We start from the raw sequence: 20,287 nt of genomic DNA, 5'->3' as shown, positions 1-20,287 counted from the left end.
ACGATCACGACATGCCACAATGAGAATGAACTAAAATATGAATTTACCAAGCGAGTGGTCTGGGCCAGACTAAACGATCTAGTTCGGCAAGACGCTGTTCGACACAATGATGGGCCAATGATGACAACATATTGGAAGTGAAAAGTCTGGCATTCTCCACACAATCAGATCACAATCAGATCACTTAAAGAATGATAAATTCATTGAGACCTGCACATAACCTTGACAAACAACACATACAATGTTCCAAACACAACATCCTAACAAGTGGATGGGTTTGATGTAGAGAAGAGGGCGATAGAAAAGGCTTTTTTACTTGCTGCATATAAAAAAGACAACTTTTTGAAAGCCTGATGATACTGTGCAGAAATATTATTGAGTCTTGCCGGAATTTATGTTCTATGCCATGCCCACCCTTAGCAAAATGAAAACTTTGAGTTGTGTTCTGAGAAAATTGGGCTTAATGCATGTGCGGAAAGTTACGTCCCAGATTAGCCTGTGCAGTCCGCACAGGCTAATCAGGGACGACACTTTCCGCTTTTATGGTATTTTTAGTTTCAAGGAAGTTCCTTCTTGCGGAAAATCAAATTTAGGCGGAAAGTGTTGTCCCTGATTAGCCTGTGCAAACTGCACAGGCTAATCTGGGACGACACTTTACGCACATGCATTATGACCAGTTTTCTCAGAACACGTCTCCTTTAAGGGAAAAGGAATCCTTCAACAGAGGTTGTCAACTTCTTTGTGTCTGTCATATCTGCCAAGTCTGTCATATCTGCCAAGCATGAAATTCAAGGCAAGTCATATTAGCGACAAAGTTCATCGATATGTAAAGAAAGCATTTTGCTTAAGATTAATGTTATGTGATGCCAAACATATCCTCTTGTCAATAACTGTCAGTGATTACTTTAGGAACAACTGATGCCAAACATATCCTCTTGTCAATAACTGTCAGTGATTACTTTAGGAACAACTGATGCCAAACATATCCTCTTGTCAATAACTGTCAGTGATTACTTTAGGAACAACTATAACCTTAAAAAAAAATAATCTGAAAACAATATTGTTGTGCACCTTTGATTGGATACCTTAGATTTGAATGAAAAAACACTACAGCATAAATAACTTGCATGAGAAAAATGGTGTAGATATGGACAGAAATCAGACGACAGATGAATATGTAGAAGAACATTAAAACAGGGAGGCATACATTCCTAAAATCTATCCCAATGGAATGTCCGCAGAGATTAAAACAAACATAAACAATAGATACAGTTGATATAAGGAGACGTTAATTCAATTCTAATTAAGTAAGCATGAACAAAAGATACAGTTGATGGAGAGATGAGAGATCAATGGATTGATAAGTTGTTTATACTTATGTAAGGCCATGTCATTGGTCTTCCAGACAGTCTTTACAATGAGTAGAACATAAGTTGACATGTGGCTGCCTTTTAAAGAAATTCACAGCTTTAAATCAAAGATCTATCAATCTATCGTGTATCAGGGTGATGTTAATCCAATTCTTATTAAGTAAGCATGAACAATAGCAATGTCTCACAAAGAATGGGCAATAATCGCGGCCTAGCGTGTTCACTAGGTAAATGTTCATGACCAACAGTAGACAACTAGTGACAGAGACAAGATTATCACAAAAGGTCTCCATGAGCATGTTGTGCTCGGTTAAGCTTAAAATAGGTACATATAGTAGTCAACAAGCAAATTCGTTGAATTGATATCCCCCGCCAATATGCTTCTGGACACAAAAGTGTTATATTTGACACTCAGCTAAAAAGCTTTTTTTTTAAATACAAAGGACCATAACTCTGTTATTAAAGATGGTGTACAATGCCATTTGGCGTGCATCATCCTCTTATCCATATATATACTCATACCAAGTTTCAATGAAATCTGCCAAAGCACTTCCAAGATATGGCTCCGGACACAAAAGTGCTGGACGGATGGACGGACAGAAAGACGGACGGACAATGCCAAAACAATATCCCTCTGCCTATGGCGGGGGATAACAAGCCGTTAATTTGTGAAAAATGAGCCTAGTATCACCATATTGTATCCAAATTGAATCCAAGATCCAGCCTCTAAATAAAATATCAAGCACAAAGCAGCATACACTACCAAATACCCAAGAACATCCCTCCTATCGAATGTCAACCCTAGGCATTTCCTAACAGTATGCAAAAATCCAAAATTCAGCAGCTTCATACACATGGTTGACAAGAATTCATTAAAATGGAATGTGTTATTCACGTACACCTGAAAATCCCACCTGTTGCAGACAATAAACATCATATTGTGGATAAGAAACAGCATGATCAGCCACGCAAATCTGATCACCACATCCTGGATGCACTGTGTAAGGACATCCTCGAGTCCAAAAAAGAACCCCCGTCCGCTGTATTGCTCCTCTAACTGCCCTAGTCTTTCAGCCATCGAGAAATGGTGCGATGTAGCCTGCGGGAGAGGGTAGAACTTTGTGGTCTTTTTCAATCTCTGCAGCTCCTGCTTTCTCTCCTTATACGGACCTGGTAGCTCCTGTCTAATTCTTGCAATTGTTTCTGAAATATTGGTAATAAGGTATTGCAGATAAAAGAAAGAGATATGTACATATTTGGAAACTCAAAGAATTTGAAATGTTTCTGTAAGTAAAAGGCAAATGGCTTCAAATGCAGAAATTTACTCCAACTTTGCAGATTGAAATAAGTACATTTTTATCTGAAATGTATAGTGAAAAAATAAAATTATATATAGAGAACTGATATATTGACAAATTGTTTATGCTTTTGTAAGGCCATGTCATTGGTCATCATAGACAGTATTTACAGTGAGTAGAACATAAGTTGACATGTGTATGCCATTTAAGGAAAGAAACTGCTTTAAATCAAAGATCTATCAATTAACAAAATTCATGTAATTGCAAGTTGCAATTGACATTTGCAGCCGCTTAAATTTTAGTCATGTGATTAACCAGTTTGTTGGTTTAACAGTTATAGCAGTCATATTGGAATTTTTCTTCTGAACAGTCATCAACTGCCTTTTAAAAGAATAACATTATTATAAAATAGCATGAAATAAACATAATATATTAGAAAACAATTAGTTTGTGTTTCTTAGACTTATCTTAACTTATTTGGTGATAGATAAAAACATGTTTCATCTGCATAAGTTTAAGTGGTATCACTGGCTATTTATCCACATCAGTCTATCATGGTCATTCAAGACAATTATATTCCTTAAACGCAATATCCTTAACTAGTGAAGATTAATGTAAACCTATTAATTTTAGCTTGATTGCATAAAAAGCCTATGACCTATTGAAACACTCTTGAGTCGGTTTCCTGGGTAGAACCAGTACTTGGAAAGAACACTCCCACAGTAGGAATCAAACCTGTGATCTCCCGATAACAAGATGGACACTATATCCACTACACCACTGAAACTTCACGCCATGGTTCTCACCTTTGCAGGGGTGACAGCTGTCGATCAGCTTGCGACACAGAGGGCACGGGGTGTTGACCGGTTTCTGCTTGCAGATGTCGCGCAGACAGTGCTCACAGAAAACGTGCAGGCATGGGCGACACTCGTGGGGCTGATAGAACAGCTCCAGACACACGGGGCAGCTAAACTCTGAAGGGATCTCCACCTCAGCCTCCTCAACCTGCAAATGTTATGAAGCTGCATTCTGGGAAAACTGGGCTTAATGCGTTGATTTTCTAAGAGACTGCAAATGCTTCAAAATGTGTATCAGAGAGTTAAACAATTCATTCACAGTTTATCATTAGATCCGTGTACTGAGAAATCTGGGCTAAATGTATGTGGGTAAAGTGTCGCCCCAGATTAGCCTGCGCAGTTTATATAATTTTTATATAATTTTTTGTTTAAAGGAGGTCTCTTGTAAAGAAAACTCAAGTTTAGGCAAAAAGTCGTCCCTGATTAGCTTGTGTGGACTGCACAGGCTAATATGGGAACGCATGACTTACATTACGTCCAGTACATTAACCCAAAACACAGCTCTTATGATAAACTGTGAATGCATTTCTTAATATCCATTGAACGCAGTGTTTGCTAAACTGGCTAAATTTTCAGCAAATTTGCCAAGCTCTGTCAAAATTCTCATTTTAAATATTTTATGCGGTTATTGCCTATTGAGGTAAATGGCAGGGTAAGCTATTTTCATATACATGTAGTTACTAAGCCAAGTAAAATAACACATTAGGTCATTTCTGTCATTTAAGTGTTGTTTTTTAAATTTCTTTGGTTTTGTTTTTCAAAACTTGTACGCTGAAATATGTATATTATCAATAGAATGCTACATTTATATTTAATTCATTGAAAATCATAAAGTCGAGACTTATCACCTCGAGGCTTATCACCTTTATCAGTACGACTTTTATTACCAACAAGGCTACTGTTAATTTTCATACATGTATTAAAGGGACCATTTCACATTTTGGTAAATTGACAAAATAAAATAAAAAAATTGTTTTAGATTCTCAAATTTTCATTGTAGTTAAGATATTTGTGAGAAAAAAAGTATAATGAGCATTTACCGTGCTCTAAAATATCCATTATATGCATCTTTTGAAGATTTAAAAACCTGAAAATTATAAAGCATTGCATGTGCTAAACGATTGAATAATTTGGAGAGTTCTGTTGTTGTTATATTTAAGCGTTAGACTTTTACTCCAGAAATTAGTGGTTCGAGCGCAGTTGAGGGTTACTTTTTTTTTCTTTCTTTAATCTTATTCTTGTTTTTTACTGGAGCTTTTTAGATCCAATATTTGCATTTATCAACATAAAGCATTTAATGACAAACTTTAATACATGCCAAAATCTGTGAAAAGGTCCCTTTAATTTAACAGCTTAATAGTTTATTAGAATGTATCAAGATTGGTACCTCTGATTCGTCCTTTGATGTTGTTTCTTGGAGAACTTCAAATAGATTACTTCTTACAGCCTGGTCCTTTCTAGCTCTTTCATAATTTATGTTATCACCTTGGCATAATTGACGATTAAGGCCACGCCCTTCAATATTTCCAGGCTGCATCACACTCTCACTAGTTTGTGAACACAATTTTTGTGAACGCTTACGTAAACCAAATTTGCTTCTACTATTCTCTGAATGTTCAAAATGCGATGGCAACTCAATATTTTCAGTGGAAAGTCTTGTTTTCATCTTAATACTATTGATCATCAAACCGTTATTATCTTCAGCATCACCTGTTTCTGGTTTTTCTTGACTAGACTTATTCATATATAAAGGCAAGCTGCTTGCAACACCAATATCCAAAGTATCACGCTCAGACTCACAGCTGGGCATAAATGACCAGGTATGGTCAATCACTGTGCTTGAATTATTAATCAAATCCAAGGTGGCGCTATTTTCACCTGGTGATACCCCCATTTGAAATTCCTTAACACGTCTGGTTCTTATCTGCCCTTTATTTCTGACAACAGGAATATCTTGTTTCCTGAAAATTTAAAATGATTTTTTTAAAGTACACATGACAAACATTGCAGTAGAGATTTGGAATTTGTGTAATATCAAATAAAATAATCAATATTGATCAAGCATACGACTAATTGGCTTGTTTTACTTTCCTTTTGTGCATAAATTTATAGAACATTTGTTTGGGGACCATCTTTCAACTTTTGGTTATGTGTTTTTGAAAAAATAACATACAAAGACATCAGGCAAACAAATAAACCAGAGAAGTAAAATTCTGCAGGCCAGCTCACCTGGTGAGAACAATACCTTCAGGCATGATCAATTAATCATTGTGCTACTCTGACAGGATGGATTCATTCTCCATGTGTCAAATGGAAAAATTCCATAAAACAAATAAAATGTTGAGTCTTTGTGCTTAAATTAGCACTTTAAGAAACATTTTATGCTAACATAAACAGGAGCCTATTTCTGGTAAAACCCAGTTTTTTTATATAACTGTTCAGACATAGGCTAGCGGCCATAATCTAGTGAAAATGTCAGATGGAAATTCTCAAACTAATTGCAGAAAAATGTTATTTCATGACTAATTTTCCACACACAAAAAAGCAAAAGGACATCTTCAGAAACTGATTTTTTTTACTGCAGTTTATATTCCTGAAACAAGAGGGCCATGATGGCCCTGAATCGCTCACCTGACTAACCAAATACAATCCCAACCCAGATTTCATCTACACAATGTTTTTCTATTATTTGACCTAGTGACCTAGTTTTTGACCCCAGGTGACCCAAATACAATCCCAACCCAGATTTCATCAAGATAAACATTAATGTACTTGTTGAAGTCTTGAAACTTTGTGACATGTGTTTTAAATGTCAAAATCCAAATTGGATTACTTTTAATATAATGTTTATAGAAAAGAAAAGGAATACACCGATGTGTGATATGCTTGTAAAACAAAAACAAATAATACTATTTAAGGATTTTTCAGATCACAAAGTGGTTTAACATTGCCACTATGTATTTACTTACATAATAAAGTATCAAAATTAGGTGTATATTTAAGGTTTAAATTTAATGTCGTACAACAAGATCTAGGCAGTGGGAAAATATGACTATTTACAACATTAATTAGTAGGAAAGTTAGAGCCTAGTTGAATAGCTCTCATATGAAAAGAGAATTTGCATGTAGACATGCAGTTATATGGAAAATTGTGATTGTTTATATATTTATGTATGTGGCTCAATATTAAACACTTGCCGACAGGGAAAATAGCCATAATGCTCCAACATAAGACCCTGTCTGTATGGAACTTAAAGAGGATTGGGCTATGGAGAAGAGAAGTCTCCCCAGAGTGGCGTTAAAACAATATTTAAAAGTGAAATTTGTAAAAACCTTTATATAATAAGGGTAATAACTTACATGTCGTCAACCGGTCACCTTTATAGGGCCACATAAAAATCATGAGTAAAACAATGTGCTTTACAGTTAAAAATGAGACAAAACAACTAAATTTGTACAAAAAGTACATTATTTACAATATGTACAGTACTATATGCATTTATATATATATATAATACAAAATACAACCCCTGGAGGGTTGAAAGAAGAAGAGATTTGGAAGTGTAGGCTGGAGTGAATAGGGGAATAGCCAGCAGGGGCGATGCCCCATAGGTTGAACTAAGGGAGGTAATTGTGGGGATGGGGTCTACAACGGTTGTTTCCCCAAGACCAGAGGAAGTGCACGGTAGATGAAAAATAGTTTGAATACAATTGAAGGAAATTTTTAAAAACGTGATATAAAAAATAGACAGAAAAAGGCCTGGATGACCCAAATACAATCCCAACCCAGATTTTATCAAGATAAAACATTCTGACCAATTTTCATAAAGATTGGATGAAAACTGTGACCTCTACTGTCTACACAAGGTTTTTCTATTATTTGACCTATTATGTGACTTAGTTTTTGACCTGGTGATCTAATTTTTGACCCCAGATGACCCAAATACAATCCCAACCCAGATTTCATCAAGATGAACATTCTGACCAAATTTCATAAAGATTGGATGAAAACAGTGGCCTCTACTGTCTACACAAACAAATTTTTGACGGACGGACGCACGCACGCACACACATATGGATGCAGGACATCACACGGTCACATAAGCTCACCATGTCACTTCGTGACAGGTGAGCTACAAAGCCCAATTAATTTTAAGGTTTTAGGCAAATGCCATGTTTAAGTAGAGCTAGTAAGGATTTGAAACACCTAGTCAAAAAGTGCTTGCAGGATTTTTTAGAAATATTACACCCCTGTAAACAATGTAAACTATGCCAAACAGATTGTATGAATTAATATCCTTAACACAATACCTAAAATAATCAACTCGACTTTTAAGAAGGTGAACACTGGGCACGGCATGGTTTTCACAGTAACACCGTCTGTCAACCAAGAAGTCAAACGACCCCAGTCTTCCATTACATTTTGGACAAACTAATTTCCCTTTCGTCCAACTTGCCTGAAAATATTATATTGGAATAAATTAAATATTGCATCAACAAGCAAACTATTAGTTTAAGCTCGAGTCCATAAAAGTTTCAGTTCACTTCCTGTATTCCGAAGTGTTGATTTCTAATCTCAAATTACTATTTAACTAAAGTCTCTATGCAAAAGTGTACGTCTAACAATTCTTTTGTATAATAATTGTCTGTATGCAATAGTGTACGTCTAACTATTCTAATATATAGCAAAATGTTCAACATTAATAACAAAGCAACACAAAATGTATCACCCAAGCAAATCAAATACCTGCTACGGGTCTAAACTGTGATACTCACATCTGTGATTTCTAGCTGTATCCATTCTGGAGCCCTATCCACGTCCAGATACCACACACTGAACTGTCCAGAGTCTGTGCTTGTATCTGCATTGCAATCTAGTAAAACAGTGGACAGAATCTTTAAATTAGCTGACACTTGATTGGTCATTGTAGGCTCGGGTACTACTTAAATGTACCCCGGGTACTCTTTTAAGTATACTTAAATGTACCCCGGGTACGGAACATATACTGAAAACTGAAAAGTACTCCCAAATAAACGCTAAATTGGTCATTGTCTTCTAATTTTTTCTAATAAATTATGGTCATATTTATCTCAATATTTTGTTCAATGGAACTCTATATTATCGAAAATCCTACTAAAAAAGCATGCTGAGGCAGGTTTTATTCAAAGAGAATTTTGTTTCGTATTCCGTAGCGTGTTTTATGACATCGGATTTGGGGCGGGAATAAACCTCGGGTACAGTCTAAATTGCTCGGGTACTACGTGTTAGTATATTTTCCGTACATTTAAGAATACTTAAGAGTACCAAGGGTACATTTAAGCAGTACCCGAACCGACAATGACCAATTATCTTAACTGACCTAAAGGATTTTTTTCAAGCATCAAAATTACATTCTAAAATAACAATTTAACAAGGGACAAAACTGTCACAAAACCAGGTTTTCATTGTGAAAAAAAATCTGATAAAGGGAGACAACTCAAACTGAACTTTTGAAATGAACAAACAAAATTAACCCCCTTTGTAAGTTTGTTTTAAAATAAATCTATTTTTAGTCGTGGCGACCTTGACATTGGAGATATTGACGGGATTCTTTCGTGCGACACACCGTCCCATGATGGTGAACAAATGTGCCAAATGATTTTAAAATCTCATAATGAATGACATAGTTATAGCCCAGACAAGCTCATTTATGGCTATTATTTACCTTTGAACTCAAAGTGTGATCTTGACCTTGAAGATATTGACATAATATTTTTGCGCGACACACCGTCTAATGATGATTAACAAATGTGCCAAATGATTTTAAAATCTCACAATGAACGACAAAGTTATGGCCAGGACAAGCTTGTTCCGCCAGCCCGCCATCCAGCCAGCCAGCCCGCCCGCATTCGCCAATCTAATAACCAGTTTTTTCCTTTGGAAAACCTGGTTAAAAACCTGGTTAAAAAAGCAAACATCCAAGCTTGCCTTAAATACCGGTAGTATTATGATTTCAGTACGTTAAAGACTTACAAGAGTAAGCTACATTTAACGTGTAGAAATTAAATATTTAAATTCAGGTAAACAACATGATAAAAACTATGATATAAACTACAACATGCACACTTTTAATGAATTCTGCGTCCTGGAATGATTGCCTTATATAAATGGGCCGCGCTCTGTGAAAAAGGGGTTTAATGCATGTGCATAAAGTGTTGTCCCAGATTAGCCTGCAATCAGGGAAAACACTTTCCGCTTTAATGGTATTTTTTGTTAAAAGTTAATGTATTCTTAGGGTGAAGCGTCGTCCCTGATTAGCCTGTGCGGACTTCACAGGCTAATCTGGGACGACAGTTTACGCACATGCATTAAGCCCCCTATTCAGAGCACGGCTCATATGCTGAATGCACAGGTAATAATATCAATTGCACCAAAGACACATTGATTCTATACAAAGTGAGTACACTAGAAGAGCTCCTAATTATTTGTTCCATCTAGTGGTATTTATTCTTGAAAGTTTGGATTATTACACAGTCTTGATAAATTTGCCCCAGCGAAAGTCACTTCAAAGGCTTCAAAGCCACACAGATGAAGACGCTTGAAGATTCCAAAGCCTGAATTGATGAGGGCACTCTTTCACTGTTCACAGTTTTAATATGTTAAATCATCAATGACTGTGTTTTTATCCCCACGCTTTTTGAAAAAAAGGTGGGGATATTGTGGTTATCTCCGCCGTCCGTCCGTCTGTCTGTCCGTCCGTCCTGGCCACTATCTCCTCCTACACTAAAAGCACTAGAACCTTGAAACTTACACACATGGTAGCTATGAGCATATGTGCGACCCTGCTGAACTTTTGTTATGACATTAGGGTCAATCTCAACTATGCATGGCCCCAATCCCAACCCTGGGGCGCCCGCCCACATAGGCCACACCCACCAAAAAATTCCATTTACTATATTTTTTTCATTTCTACACGGATTCACTTCAAATTGATACTGAACTTCTCTTATGACATTAGGGTCAATCTCAACTATGCATGACCCCATAACCAACCCTGGGGCCCCGCCCACATAGACCACACCCACCCAAAATTGCCTTTACTATAATTTCTTCATTTCTACACCGATTCACTTCAAATTGATATTGAACTTCTCTTATGACAATACAGTCAATCTCAACTATGCATGGCCCCATTACCAACCCTGGGGCGCCCCGCCCACATAGACCACACCCACCCAAAATTGCCTTTTACTATAATTTCTTCATTTCTACACCGATTCACTTCAAATTGATACTGAACCTCTCTTATGACAATACGGTCAATCTCAACTATGCATGGCCCCATTACCAACCCTGGGGCCCCGCCCACATAGACCACACCCGCCCAAAATTGCCTTTTACTATAATTTCTTCATTTCTACACCGATTCACTTCAAATTGATACTGAACTTCTCTTATGACAATACGGTCAATCTCAACTATGCATGGCACAATTACCAACCCTGGGGCGCCCTGCCCACATATGTCACACCCACCCAAAATTGCCTTTTACTATAACTTCTTCATTTCTACACCAATTCACTTCTAATTGATGATGAACTTCTCTTATGACAATACGGTCAATCTCAGCTATGCATGGCCCCATTACCAACCCTGGGGCACACCTAGGTCAAACATTCGGCGTGGGGATACGCGTCGGCCTCTGCCGCGCCATTTCTAGTTAAATGCAATTTTTATCTTAATTTTAATTTGGAAAATATAATGTCTTAGTCATGACAATAAAAGATATTTTATTTGAATAAAGTCTAAGGTGGTACCTCTATTTATTGTTCTTGACAAGTAATGTAGATACATGTACAAATACAATTTTGTCTACTAATAAATTCTAATACAATTTTTCAATCATTTGTATTTAGATATTTTTCATATGTATTTTACACAGATATGAATTATACCTGGACCTCTTGTGCATTATGTGTACTTTCTTAAGAAGAGTTTGTGTTATAGACCAAATACCACCTAATACTTTATCTATCAGTAATTAAAATTTTCTAATATTCTAGGAAAACGATTAACAAACAATAACTGTCAAGCAACCTCCAATTTATTTTCCAGCAAAAGGAATATATTTCTACACACATTTTAAAAATCCAAAGCATTTAAATATCAGACAGTTTTCCTGTATCCTATCCTTTATGAATCTAATTCATTAATGCTCTATCCTCATTTGCTTGCATTGTTCTAGAACATTATAGCAGGGCCGCCTCTGGCTCAAAATTTTTGTTTCGAATATTTTATGGTTGATAATGTAGAAAACCTTGTAGCCTAATAAAATTTTGTGAATTTCCTTATATGTAGCCATTGGCTAATATGGGGAATGGCAGAGTTAGCCCTGTATTTTAGTATTGATTGATGTCTATTGAGATGGCCTGCCTTTAGGGTCGAATATTATTGCATTCTTATAGCTTAACCCATTTATGCCTAGTGGACTGTCCCATCCTTCTTAGTTGGATCAATTTATTTCCAAAATTAGGGATGTCTAGTATATTTATTTCTATATTTATAACATTTCTTACAGAAATTCCTTTAAGCAAACAGCGTAGATCCAGATAAGACGCCGCATCATGCAGCGTCTCATCTGGGTCTACGCTGTTTGCAATGTCCTTTTTTCAGGACGCTAGGCATAAATGGGTATTAAACTCATCAATCATATCAGAGACCTTTAACAGACAGACATGATTGATAAGTGTAGGAAAAAGCTAGCAGATTTTTTAGGAGTAGGCATTTAAGGACACTATAAGCTGTCATTCTGCAACATACATATACCTGTTATTATCAACGAATTATTTAACAGGATTTATTGTTGTTTCAATTAGAAATATAATGTTAAAAAATAATGATATCAGTGTTGTTTTTATCACCATTTTGGGAATGTGGTCGGGTCCCTTTGGATTGGGAAAATTTGCAGCGTTTTGACTAAAATTGGGAAATGAGTGTTGTTGTTGTTTTGCGAAAAAATGCTTTATCAATAAGAATAAGTGTTTTCAGTATTATATTTACTAAGGTTGAACTTATATAGCTGAATGGGCATGGAACAAAAAATAGAAACCTTAAGTTGCGAGTTTTTAGGTCCCATCTGAGAAAAATATATACTTTTTTCCATTGGGAATGGGTCCAAATACCGGATCCGATTTTGAAAGAAAAAACAACACTGGATGTTTGTTAAGAAAAAAGTTGTGTGTGGATTGAGAGGTGAATGGAATATATCATGATCTTTTATGCACTTTCCTGCACACTTTACTGTTATGAGTGAGTTGTTTGCTTTGTTGTTTTAATTTTACATGATGGTAAATTGAAATCACAGTAAAAATATTTGAATGTGCCAAATTCATAATGTACATTTTGTATTTTCAAATGGTAAACAAATGCAACTAATTTTAAGTCACATATCAATAGGACTGTAACGAATACACTTGGTGACGAATACGATACATATCACGAATACAGGGGGGCGAATACGAATATTTATTCGCGAATATGAATTTCAATGAACAAAAGTAATACTGACAACTTGACATGACATTATAAAGTATGAAACTATAAGTATTTGTCAATTTGATTTATTGAGTATCATTGTATACTGAAAATATGAAATATAACCAGTGATTTTTTTGATTTTTTTTGTTACAGCCTGTGCCATTTGGAATGGGGAAATTAGCGCAATAAACCATAAAATTGGGAAAAATAGCGTGATAAACCATGAAATTGGGAAACATTATAAATATGATTATGAGAACAGAATTAAAATTATTAAAGTATGTTCGACAGCATTTTTATATTATAAAGTGCTAATTAAATACGTTCTTACAACGAAGACAATGTTAAGTTAATATCCTTCCACATGCATATTGAACTTGCAATAATCTATATAGATTCTTAAATATACCATTTAATCATTATCCCCACGCTTTTTGAAAAAAAGGTGGGGATATTGTGGTTATCTCCGCCGTCCGTCCGTCTGTCTGTCCGTCCGTCCTGGCCACTATCTCCTCCTACACTAAAAGCACTAGAACCTTGAAACTTACACACATGGTAGCTATGAGCATATGTGCGACCCTGCACTATTTGGAATTTTGATCTGACCCCTGGGTCAAAAGTTATAGCGGATGGGGTGGGGCCGCGTCAGAAATTATCACTCATTTTTTTAGGTTATTTTACATTTACTTCTTTATTTCTACACCGATTCACTTCAAATTGATACTGGACCTCTCTTATGACAATACGGTCAATCTCAACCATGCATGGCCCCATTCCCAACCCTGGGGCGCCCCGCCCACATAGGCCACACCCACCAAAAATTTCCATTTACTATAATTTTTTCATTTCTACACGGATTCACTTCAAATTGATACTGAACTTTTGTTATGACATTAGGGTCAATCTCAACTATGCATGGCCCCAATCCCAACCCTGGGGCGCCCGCCCACATAGGCCACACCCACCAAAAAATTCCATTTACTATAATTTTTTCATTTCTACACGGATTCACTTCAAATTGATACTGAACTTCTCTTATGACATTAGGGTCAATCTCAACTATGCATGGCCCCATAACCAACCCTGGGGCCCCGCCCACATAGACCACACCCATCCAAAATTGCCTTTACTATAATTTCTTCATTTCTACACCGATTCACTTCAAATTGATATTGAACTTCTCTTATGACAATACAGTCAATCTCAACTATGCATGGCCCCATTACCAACCCTGGGGCGCCCCGCCCACATAGACCACACCCACCCAAAATTGCCTTTTACTATAATTTCTTCATTTCTACACCGATTCACTTCAAATTGATACTGAACCTCTCTTATGACAATACGGTCAATCTCAACTATGCATGGCCCCATTACCAACCCTGGGGCCCCGCCCACATAGACCACACCCACCCAAAATTGCCTTTTACTATAATTTCTTCATTTCTACACCGATTCACTTCAAATTGATACTGAACTTCTCTTATGACAATACGGTCAATCTCAACTATGCATGGCACAATTACCAACCCTGGGGCGCCCTGCCCACATATGTCACACCCACCCAAAATTGCCTTTTACAATAACTTCTTCATTTCTACACCAATTCACTTCTAATTGATGATGAACTTCTCTTATGACAATACAGTCAATCTCAGCTATGCATGGCCCCATTACCAACCCTAGGGCACACCTAGGTAAAACATTCGGCGTGGGGATACGCGTCGGCCTCTGCCGCGCCATTTCTAGTTACCTCTTTTAACAGTAAGAATTTAATTCAGTATTTTTTTTTATTAAATATCATATGGTGAAAACATTAACAATTTTTTTTTTTAAACGCTTTACTACGTGGTCTTGCTATGTCAATGATATATTTAATCGAGTTAAAATAATTTATTTCATTTCTTTACCTTTCAACATCTTGCACTTGACATCCTCTGTTCAATGCTATTTCAGTAAACTGTAAAGCGTGACAAACATAATAAAGCAGAATATGCATATGAATCTGATTTTACACAGATCCACTAACATATAAATCATATCATGTTTGTCTCTTTCCATTTTCGAAGGATACTCATCTTAAATGCATTAACTTTGTGAGTACCGGTAGACTAACTCCAATTTCCCAACACTGATTTCCGTGATGCACATTCACTGTGAAGATTTTTAATAGATATTTATTGTTTTTATCTCAAACGTTGTATTTTGCGTTAATTGACACACGCATTAAATTATTCCGTAATAACCATATGATATCTGTTGTTAATTTGAATGTTATTTATCATTTTCGCCGCTCATCGCAAATTTCTCGTCTGCTTGCCGACATCTTGGACATGTGTTAAAACAGGAGTTTACAATCGGGATACATCGACTATCGTCAGTATCCTCCGCAAAATAGAGAGAGATGTGAATAGCAACTTAAATTAATATTCAGCTAAATTCGCCAACAATACGTAAGTCAGTTGTCGTTCGGCGACGACTCGGCAAGCTCGATTGGCACTCGTTCGAAATTATTGCTAAATTACATTGTAATCTTATTGGCTTTATTTGGAAAATTTTGTCTTTTGGGGGAAATTATAATCAAATTTTGGGGAAAAAAACGTCATTTTTTGCAATTGGGAAGCAGCCGAATATCTGCTGTAATTTTGGGCAAACAAAATCACTGATAACACTTTGAAATAACAAAACAACACTGACTAGAACTGCTTAAACTTTGAACACAGTTTTGAAAACATCACTAGTACCAATGAAATCCTTGAGTAGAACAATTAAGCAACTTGACATTATATAGTATGAAACTAATTTCCCTTTGCTAGGCTCCATGATTGTTGATAAGTTTCACAATCATTGTTGCAAAGATAAACAAAAAAGAAATTCCATCTGCTAATCCTTTGTGTGTATGTTTGAGCATCAAATTACTCGTATTTACCTAAATAAACATTAAACAACCATCGAAAGATTTTTCAATTCAATGACGTAAATATTCAACCGGTGCCCGCCATTTTTGTTGATAATCTCACTGTGTACCATAGTGGGTGGGGTAAACATGATGACAAACACCGGAATAAGGAGAAGAACATTTAAATATAGGGGTTTATTGTATGAACCTTCCTTTGTAAGGTAAGATAAGAGGATTAATCTTTCAAACTCGAAACCACGTTTGTATTCGTCAAATATTCGGCTCGGGAGGTAGCGAATAACGGATATGATTCGTCCACAGCCGTATTCGAGTAATTTGAATATTCGAATGTATCGTTACAGCCCTACATATCAAACAAGATATGTGTTTGTCAGAAACACTATGTCCCCTTTCGCGCCGCTTCGAAGCTATATATTTGACCTTTGACCTTGAAGGATGACCTTGACCTTTCACCACTCAAAATGTGCAGCTCCATGAGATACACATGCATGCCAAATATCAAGTTGCTATCTTCAATATTTTAAAAGTTATTGCAAAATGTTAAAGTTTGACCAAACCAACCAACCAACCAACAAACCAACAGACAGGGCAAAAAAAAATGTCCCCCACTATAGTGGGGGTGGACATAAAAATGAAATCACATGACTTCTACTTGATTTCTCCATGCTTCTCCTTAATCCCAGTCAATGGATAAGTCCCTTCTCCCTTAAATTTGACCCTAGGCCAACCCCTCCAATATAGCAAATTACAAAAAGTATTTACAAACAATATCTACCTGTTTACAACAGCTTCATAGAACTCTGCTTATAATGATTCCTTTACATGATATTTAGGTTAAATAAGGAGCAATAACCAACGTTTACTGTAAGAAAGTTACCTTTATTTTCAATAATGACAGCATCTCCAATTTGGAGGTCATAACGGCATTTCCTGCATCTTACTACAGCCATGGCTGCTGAGTGCTCACCTGTTGAATATAGTCAACCAACACAATAACATTACTGATAAGCAAAACTTTAAATACAAGAGCTGCGTTTGTGAAACACAATGCGTCCTACTGCGCTTTGAAGTCCAACAGCAGCTATTTAAAGCCCAAGTCTCACTATTGCCGGTAGAGCCCCGGTCCATCCCGGTTTGCTAACACCGGTCGACCGACGAGAACCGGGATTTTTCGTACAATTTGTTTAACGCGGTCACACTATTTCCCGGTGCTGCCCGGTTGAAGATGGTCAACAACCGGCAGAGTTAATGGAAAATTTCAAAGGGCCATAACTCTGTGAAAAATCATCCGACCAGAAGCCGCTGATAATATGCACATCTCCTCTTGGTAGTGAAGATTCCCATAAAGTTTCATTGAATTACGGTAATTAGTTGCAGAGAAATAGCCCGGACAAAAATTGTGCACGGACGGACGGATGCACGGACGCACGGACAGAGGATGCGGCGACTATATGCTCCCCCCCAATTTTTTTTGGGGGGGGAGCATAAAAATCATCTGACTAGAACTCGCTGATAATATGCACATGTCCTCTTGGTAGTAAAGCTTCTCATAAAGTTTCATTGAATTCCTGTCATTTATTGCTGAAAAAATAGCCCGGACAAAAATTGTGCACGGACGGACGGACACACGCACTGACAGACGAAGCGGCGACTACATGCTCCCCCCAAAATTAAGGGGGAGCATAAAAAAGGCCAATAGACGGACCTTCTATAAGGCACAGATGGAAGTAACGTACCCTGGATAGTATATGGGCCCATGAGCCCAATATATTCAAATAAATATATAAAATCATGTTTAATGAGAGAAAAATTGACAAAGAGCCATGAAAAAAAAAAACCACCCTCTTATATTGGAATCATTTATAACAAGGTCATTAACTAAAATTTATCATAGCCTGTCTTAGCGGGCCGCAAAAAAGTCAAAAATAGCTTTAATCAAAAGCATCCTCTTATGGGCAATTGCACAACCTTTAAAAAAAAATTACTTCAAAGAAATCTGTCCAGTCATTTTCTCACAGTCAGCCGATAACCAAGCAATACTTCGAGCCGTTTGTCGATCCAAATAAATCTAGAACAGACTTTCAAACAATATTTTTGAGTTTTCTCCACTTAATCGATAGCTCGTGTCCTATTCCTTTAATTCAACGTGGCATGTCACATAATGCATGCATATGCAACCACTTACCCCTAAAAACTAATTCCAATACAATCAGAATGAAGTATTTTTCATTTATTTACATTTGTCAAAGTGTCGTTGTTGATTGAATGATTCTTTGCCTGGCTCTGTCAGTGTAATTCACTGCTAAGTTGGGTTCAGGAGCCATGGCGACTTTCATTTTCAAGTAAATCAAATTCAGGGTTATACAGTTGGTGCAAAGAAAATACAAACTGTTGGAATATCAGAGGGTGGGGCTTTTTTTGTCATGTCTATTTGTCAATTTTTCTATCATTAAACATGATAATATATATTTATATGTATTTGAATATATTGGGCTCCTGGGCCAATATATGCTATCCAGGGTACGTAATTTCCACCTTAGTCCAACTTGTTGACGCTCTCAAATATTAAGCTACTTTTTATATTGGTAATATTTGGAGCGTACAATCGGGGAAGGACCAAAACAATGGTGGAAAGTTTTCCTTCTTTGTCTTTTTTGTTGGGCAAGGATTTTGTGTGCCACATTCAAGCCCTTATATCAGACAGTTAATATCAACGGATTGCAATAATATTTACATACATGTACCTGTGCAGATAATTCATTTTTCGATAACGTTCTGTAATAATTATGTAATGACACTTTGAATTTTGCACGCCTGAGCAATTAAAATCCAACCACTATTCAAATTTTCAGTATCTTTGATTCGCTCGCTGTGTAGATATAAATCGATAATACAGCCTCGATTAAAAGGATGTGGTTCAAATGTGAAGAATAAACGGCGGAAAATACAGTTTGTGTTTGTGTCAGTGTCCGTGTTTCAGTAATGTACCTCAGACACAGGTTGGACTGGTAATTTTTGTACGTAGAAACGCTGCAATTTATTATCCTTTCAGTTTAATGGAATAACATACAATTTTAAAATTATTTGTCACATGTTCCAAGCAAAAAACGGTAGCAAACATGTGCATATTCATTCCAAATTCACTCGCTGATGAATTACTAAGATGACATTAATAGACATATTACCTACACGTTACACTGTAATGCCTTTTTCTGATTGGTTGATATTTAAATCTGTTTTATAATATGGCAAGAGGTCAGTGATAGTGTTGCAATTTAACTGAAGAATTTATGCCTTTCTAACTTCAATTCGACGATATTTTAGGTAAAAATGGACTTCTGAACTAAAACTTTATGGGTTGGTAATGTTATTTTGCAATTAATTGAAAGTAATTGGTCCTTCGCCGATAAGACGTTCCAAAGAATTTTGCCCATATAAAAAGTATCTCTTAATTCTTTGCGCGTCTTATAAATAAGACTACTTCCACCTGTGCTATAAGGTGGTTGAGGAGCTGGTGCCAGCCCTACCTAAATAAGACTTCCTCAACCCAGTACCTTTGTACTACTATAACGCAGATAACATTGTTGACAGATACTCAAAGTGTTACATACAAATCAAGTGCAAAACTCCACCAAATAAGAACTCTTTTATCCCTTAGACACTAATCAGAATGGTACAATCTGGTAGTCCAAATAATTAGACGTAAGCTACCCCTCGATGTAAATCGACCTCATATTTATAGGAGTAGTCCTGATCCAGCGTTGCGTAAAAACCCCTCCCGAAAACGGACAGTTGGACGGACAGTAAGACTACTATATGCCACCTACCGGGAGCATAAAAAAGCATGAGTACGTCGTGAATTATGTTTATTAACAAAAACATACATTTATAATGAATAACTCACGAAATAAATCTTATAATGCTCAATTTACTCGAAGGTTAGACGACATTGAACGCTTGAAAGGTTACACTACAGTATACATAGAGCTTTATCACTCTGGATCAGCAGACGGACTCGTCAGCAGACGAACTCGTAAGCAGACGATTTATTGCACAAAGGATTCTGTAGTGTTTTTACCCGGTTAGCAAATCGTTGGTTTTACTACAAATAACAACAATCACTTGCAACGACACTATTTTATGTACTCACATGGGCATCGACTGTAATTCTCGTCAGGACTGGTGTAACTTGTAACTTGTACTGGCACCAATCGTCCTCGTCGTTCTCGAGGGAAACTCGTCGGCTCCACTCGTCGGCTTCGTCGGCTCGTCTGGCACACGTCACGGAATGGCTTTATACTTCTGGGAATACACGTCCAGGCAAA

At 36.7% G+C, this 20,287-nt stretch overlaps 1 protein-coding gene across 1 annotated transcript; it reads right to left on the bottom strand.

Annotated features, from left to right (window-relative positions):
- Positions 1–717: 717 nt before the first annotated feature.
- Positions 718–19,907, bottom strand: LOC127831154 (E3 ubiquitin-protein ligase RNF180-like). The gene is made up of 8 exons (XM_052356148.1): positions 19,847–19,907; positions 16,840–16,929; positions 8,302–8,399; positions 7,837–7,982; positions 4,913–5,486; positions 3,475–3,673; positions 2,285–2,573; positions 718–772 (listed from the first exon to the last, which is right to left on the bottom strand). Exons 2-8 carry the CDS (start codon positions 16,910–16,912, stop codon positions 718–720), a joined length of 1,434 nt encoding a protein of 477 aa, XP_052212108.1. The 5' UTR covers positions 16,913–16,929; positions 19,847–19,907.
- Positions 19,908–20,287: the final 380 nt, after the last annotated feature.

The sequence above is a fragment of the Dreissena polymorpha genome, chromosome 5, assembly GCF_020536995.1.
Source record: "Dreissena polymorpha isolate Duluth1 chromosome 5, UMN_Dpol_1.0, whole genome shotgun sequence".
Taxonomy (NCBI): domain Eukaryota; kingdom Metazoa; phylum Mollusca; class Bivalvia; order Myida; family Dreissenidae; genus Dreissena; species Dreissena polymorpha.
This window is presented reverse-complemented; position numbering and strand designations above follow the sequence as displayed.